Source organism: Microtus ochrogaster, linkage group LG1 (genome assembly GCF_000317375.1).
Source record: "Microtus ochrogaster isolate Prairie Vole_2 linkage group LG1, MicOch1.0, whole genome shotgun sequence".
In the NCBI taxonomy this organism is placed as follows: Eukaryota; Metazoa; Chordata; class Mammalia; order Rodentia; family Cricetidae; genus Microtus; species Microtus ochrogaster.
The window spans coordinates 51,995,945-52,002,239 of NC_022027.1; the positions used below are offsets into that span (position 1 = coordinate 51,995,945).

Below are 6,295 nucleotides of genomic sequence, written 5' to 3' on the forward strand. Positions count from 1 at the left end.
CATGGGCACAGAATAGGGCCTTTGAAAATAAAACACTTGCTGAATTCTAGTTAAGACTAACCCTCCAGCCCCCTCCCTCCACGCTGGAATAGTCATGCTGTTTACTCTACCTACAGGACCCTGGCACTTGTTCATCCTAAATGAATCTCGGTTTATTTATCAATTTCAGCTCAGCAGCTCTCAGCTCTGAATCACCAACTTGTCACTACTAAAGCTCCATAGTGCTCCTTCTAGGGTCACATTTTTTTTAAGAAAAGACAATTTTAAATGAAAGTAGACTGAATTAGAATGGTAAAAATTCAGAATTTGAGCTTTACCTGAAGCCGCAAGAATATCTGTGTGAAAGGCTCCATTCTGACGAGATATGAGGCCACAATCATTGCTGACGAATAGTGGGTGCCATAGTGGTATGCTGGAGTTTCTCCTGCTCCAGACAGTTGGGGCATCATTAAAGCAAAAGGAAATAAGAAAAGTAAACTTGGTGTTAATCAAATCAGAAGGTTTGGAAATGTTAGCAATTGTGATAGGTAACCGGGACACCAAATGCAGCCAGTGCCAAGGACGCACAGCAGGGCCTCTTCAGCCCCACTAGCCTCAGGTACATCCCATCTGGCAGGCACCGAGGACAAGCCTGCTGGATTCTCTCCTGAGAGAAGCGCACCTGCCGTGGTTAGTTTGGGGCTCCGCAAGCCATCACCCACTGAAGCAGAATACCCATTTAATGGCTACTTGTTTCTATTAAGTTATAGCTTGTAATGATACAGTTCTCTAAACTGTTATCGACAAATGCAGTGCAATAGTATGTATCATTATTGTATATCTTCCTTGGCAGTCAGGGTGGGAGAGGGGCAGAAAGAAAATGGGCACAGGCATATAAATAGGCTTCAAGTCAAAAGTTCCCCCCTTTGCTTTATGTATTTGAGGGAAAATCCAAGTCACTAAATATAATAAATTGTATAGTTTACAAATTTCATCAATTCATAACTTTAAATGAAGGGCTTTTTAAAAAGTACATAAATGAAATTAAAGGAAACGCAATTAATGTGTAGTTCCGGACTAAATATTAGTAGAGACCAAGACAGAGGAGATAGTTTCCTGTCAGGGCTCTGCAGACAGCTTCAAACACCTTAGAGATGGCCACAAACTGGCATGAAAATTGAATTTTGATTGCAATCATGCATGTGCACCTGTGCACACGTAACACACAAGCAGCAATCACACATGTGCAGGTGTGCACACGTAACACACAAGCAGCAATCACGCATGTGCAGCTGTGCACACGTAACACACCAGCAGCTTGCAGGCATATTCACAGGTGTCAGAGCACTAAACAGTGTTGACTTTTGAAAGCAAAAACGAAGCCAAAGGCAGAAAGAGTGCCTCACCATTGGGGTCCTCCCAGTCCTTATACCGCTTCTTATACTGGGCCAGCCGTTCGTCCGTCTGTGCGCCCATTGGCTTAGCCAGGTTTCTGAATGTCTTGGGATTAGTAAGATCAACCTCCTGAAACATGAAACAAAACCCAATGCTGAGTTACCAGGCGCCCTTCTCAGTGTGGATACAGCAACTGTGACGGCAGTGACCCTATCTGTGTGCCGGACTGAAACAACAGCGTGTGTGCTGTTTACACATCTTCCATTAGAGGCAGAGACAACCGCGTGCGCCGTTTACACATCTTACAATTAGAGCGGCCCCGCTCGACAAATGTTTTGGAAATTATGCATTTCACAGAAAGACACTTGGGATTCCGGTTGTAGGAAGGAGGGTAACAGGGATATACTTTTAGTTCTTAACAAGGACACAGAAGGACATTGCAGACCAAAAGCTCCCATTTGGAGGACGGAGTCTTTCTAGCTTTCCTCCCGCCCTTCTACTTCCTTTTACTTCATTCCTCAAGGGGTGCCTGGCAATGTTGATGGGGGCAGAAAGAAGGGAGAGGCAGGATGCCTCAGCCACTGATGGATGGGTGCCTGGCAATGTTGATGGGGGCAGGAGGAAGGGAGAGGCGGGATGCCTCAGCCACTGATGGATGGCAGCATGGAAGAAGGTGTCATATCTTAAGATGACATCACAGAGCTGGGGTTGCACCTGTATAAGAAGTGAGGGCCCTTACTACCTCTGCACAAAAATGCACTGCTTTTGTTTTTCTAACACTCTACAATTTGTAATTTAAAGTTTTCTTTTTCAGAAGAACTGGAATATTTTCACCTCATGAATCTTTCCCCTTGAAATGTATTCATTCACCTAGCTGAATCAGCTTCACGCATCAAGTGTACCTTAGGCTAGCATCTTTCTGAGGACAAAAGCTTCAATTTCTCTAGAATACGACACATAAAATTTCTGATCATTTAGGCAGCTTGATTCTAGCAAGAGACAAAGTTAGGTGGATGTCTGATTTGAGAGTGACCAATCTTTCTTCTCCTTGCTTACAAATGCCAATCTTGCCTTACTCCGTTGGCTCCTGCTGCATCAGATCCAGTGTCATCTCCACCAAACAGGAAGTGTCAGCAGACAGAAGTGAGAACAAGTGTTGCATTCCATTGACTTGGAGCCCCAAGTTACGAGAATCCCCCATGCTTCTCAGGAAAGCAGGAAACAGTCCTCCTATGCAGCGGTGCTATTTTACAGGAAGGGCCACTCCCATGGTTTTCTAGACAACAATTCAATCTGCAAAGGCAATTTCTGACACTTCCAATGGATGCAAACTTATCAGCACCAAAGGAAACTGAACAGACATGGGGAGCCGGTGCCTAGTACCAAGGGAGGGACTCTTGTTATCTAACCTTTGGTATATTTTATATGCCCAATGTACCCACACTAAATGCCCTCCTGTCTTCCTCACAGAGTGCCTGTGCCGATGAGGGAACAGTAGACCACAAAGAAGCACAGGGGAACTGAAGCTTCCCTCATTTATGAAAATGTATCACACTCGGGTAATAACTGGAAGCTCACCTCCGAGTCGTAGTCTGCGAGAATCCAGGGGAAGACGGGGTACTGCATGAGGTCATTGTAGGATCTGCCGGCCAGGGTGTTCAAGTGCATCAAATACTGGAAGTTGCTGATTTCGCCTCTCTAAGGAAAGACAACAAAGGGACACATCTTAGAGTGAGTAATTAGTTTTGCTGTTTAAAATTTTTATATGCAAAAATGGACATAAAAAGAGGTTTCCCATAAAAGCGCAATCTCTCCTCTGTGGCTACATTTACGGACTGTGACCTAGGAGGTACAAGGAACCTTCTGTGTGCTTGTGCTTACCTCCCACCTCTGGGTCACAGACTTCTCGCCAACCAAAGTACTGAGCAATCCAGACCTAAACACAGAAGACAGTCAGCTGTAGGTCAGATTTTTCAGTCCGAATAGCTTTCCAGCTCACACATGTCAGTCTCCTGTCTCCAGATCCTTTCCAGCCCACAGAACGGATCTGTTCATGTGGGTCGTGAATCATTTTATAGGACTGTGAGGAGCACTTTGAAACACAAAATAGCTGAAGCAAATAAAAATTCAGAAGTCACAATATACAGCAAGGGAGGCATTTTTTTCTATGAACTGTGTTTCACTATTCATGATTTAACCTTAGTGCCGGGGGACGTAGCACAGTGTATACATGGCATTATCCACCATGGGTAAAAGACCTGGAAAACCCTGATCGAATCCAACTTTGTAACCACAGTAGGTATGCAGCTCCTGAAATAAGCGATTGACAGTATGAGAATTTATGACAGGTTAGCATTGCTGCTCTGTCAGAGTGTTATAAAATGCTCTTTAAGGTTATCTGAACTATGCATTAAAAAATAAACCATTGGTCCAAGAGTCATTGGCTATCTCCTTTATTATCTGAAGGGGAGGTAGGTGGCACACCTCAGGTTCGGTGGCATAGGTACCATTTTCTACATTTATAAAGTCCTTCCATTAGGCAAAGTGAACATGCGGACTATCCCTGGGAAGGACCAGAACATTCCTCAGTACTGAAACTTCCTGTATTTATGTTGACAACAAAAATGTGTGGAGCTTTTAGGACCTGATTCTGAGGTTAACAAAAGCATGTACTGAGGATTTTTATTTGCTACTGATAAAAGAAAAATAAAAGCAACTTTTTATTAACTTAATGTATTCTGATGTGCACAGATTGAAAAGAAAATTCATTTGTAAAAAACTCTATTAAGTTTTTACACTGTGTGTGTGTGTGTGTGTGTGTGTATGTATGTGTGTAATTTGTTTAATCTCACAACACCACTTCTTCCCAGGTGGCCTGTCACAGAATGATGGCAAACAAAGCTGAATGTATGGATTCTTGAAACGGCTGCAGCACCCAGAGGATCCTCTGATTAAAAGGAGCCATGGGGGAACCCAGAGGCAAGGGTGATGCTGGAGCCATGGGGGAGCTCGGAGGCAAGGGTGATGGGCTTGTACCCAGAGCCAGGGAGTTTAAATTTAAAGACCAGAGAACAAAAGAGGAAGGAAGGCTGGGACATCTGCAGAAGCAGAGGTGTAATCAAGACCACAGTATAGAGACATCCCTGTCAGCTAACGACAGGAACTCAAGGAAAAGTGGGCACACGAGAGGGGTAGCTCAGTCAATTGACAGAGTGCGAGTGTACTCTTAATGAAAGCAAAAAAACATAATTTAAATCTGAAGTTTAAGTGACTAATGCAGAAAGCTGGTATCTATTCAGTAAAAGAAATCAGTCTAATAAGGGCAGGATACAAATGGAGAATTTCTTGTGTATCAATTTGGTTTTGTATATCAAGAGCCTTAGTGTAGTGACATTTCATTTGTATTTTAATAAATAAAGCTCGCCTGAAGATCAGAGAGTCAAACAGCCTCACTGGTCAGCCTTACAGACCAGGCAGAGGTAACACACACCTTTAATCCCAGTCCTAGAGAGGATTATAAAATGGAAGGAGACAGCCCTCACACAGTCTCATTCGGAGATTCCTGGAGGCAGGATCGCCATTTCAGACTGAGGTCGAGGTAAGAGCCAGTGGCTGGCTGCTTTGCTTTTCAAATCTTAGGTTGAACCCCAATTTCTGTCTCTGAGTTTTTATTAATCTTGCATCACCTTATACACTTCACTTTATTATAGACATTTTATACATTCAAAACAAAGTGTTCTTTAGTACTATAAGAAAACCTGGAAAAGGTCCCATCAGAAAGTCAGAGAATGCCTTATACATCTGATGAATACTAAAGGTTATATTTCCAAAGAGAGTTTGAAGATGAGAAATATTCACATACAGCACTAAATGAAAGAATAAAAGCTTGTATTTTGAGAATTCAAGTTTTTAAATACCGAATAATTCTCTCTAGATATAAGTCACCTTGATTTCACAAAGAAATGATTTCGACATCAATACATGGCTTACCCTTGTTCCACACTGGTGTTTGGTCTCTGACCGGAGACAGACTCTGAGCTGTCAGTGAGAGATGGCACAACTGCCAGGAACCTAAAAAATTTAAAAGTGAAAATGAAGTCTCAGTAGGGGCCACATGGAGCCCTAGAAACAAGGGCAACCCCCATATTTTTACTGTGCCTGACCCTGTGACCAGGATGCTGACACAGGCCCACAGCACCTGTGCTGTCACATGAAGTGGGGAAGGGGAAACTGAGTCAATAAATGAAGAGCTAATGAGTGTCTGCAACTAAGTAGTCACCTGACAGTAGGCACGACACAGCCAAACTAACATTAAAACAGACATCACTAATTGAACGTGACATGCAAGGTGCAACTTTCCTGCACTACTGTTAGCTTTTGCAGAGTTGCTCATGATGTCAGTATATGTTTCAAATCTCAAAGGAGAGTTGAAGGGGAAGCCAGGAGAGGATCTGGACCTTGAGCCTGCCGTGCACAAAGACATTTCTGAAGGAAAGACAAACGCATCTCTCCCAGCACCCCACAGTTGTGCAGGTTAAACTGCGTTGCCTCCGCAATGGCTAAGTCAGACGAGTAGTGGGGTGTCACTCGGTCAGCCCTCGCACAGGAAAGGAGTCTAGGGACTGTATTTGAACAACATGTCATTCTGTGCCACACACAAGTCTTCTGCTAGCTACAGTTTTGGTTTCTGTCATTTAGTTACCTATGGTCAAATAAAGAACATAAAAATGGTTCAAAAATATTAAATGAAAAACTCCAGAAATAACTTTTAGAAGTTTCACCAATGATAAAACATACTAAGAACTGATTAGCAGTTTTAGCAGCTATGTTACTTTTTCTTTTTTTTTTGGTTTTTCGAGACAGGGTTTCTCTGTGGCTTTGGAGCCTGTCCTGGAACTAGCTCTGTAGACCAGGCTGGTCT

The 6,295-nt window shown here is 43.1% G+C and overlaps 1 protein-coding gene across 1 annotated transcript in view; it reads right to left on the reverse strand.

The window, feature by feature from the left end:
• The window catches only part of Wdfy3 (WD repeat and FYVE domain containing 3), a 216,963-nt gene that overhangs the window by 26,061 nt on the left and 184,607 nt on the right, over positions 1-6,295 (reverse strand). The window contains exons 49-53 of the mRNA XM_026785032.1: positions 5,365-5,473; positions 3,256-3,310; positions 2,953-3,072; positions 1,386-1,503; positions 318-424 (exon numbers count right to left, since the gene is read on the reverse strand). Of these exons, the coding sequence (XP_026640833.1) occupies positions 318-424; positions 1,386-1,503; positions 2,953-3,072; positions 3,256-3,310; positions 5,365-5,473 (509 nt within the window). The remainder of the gene's footprint in view (positions 1-317; positions 425-1,385; positions 1,504-2,952; positions 3,073-3,255; positions 3,311-5,364; positions 5,474-6,295) is intronic.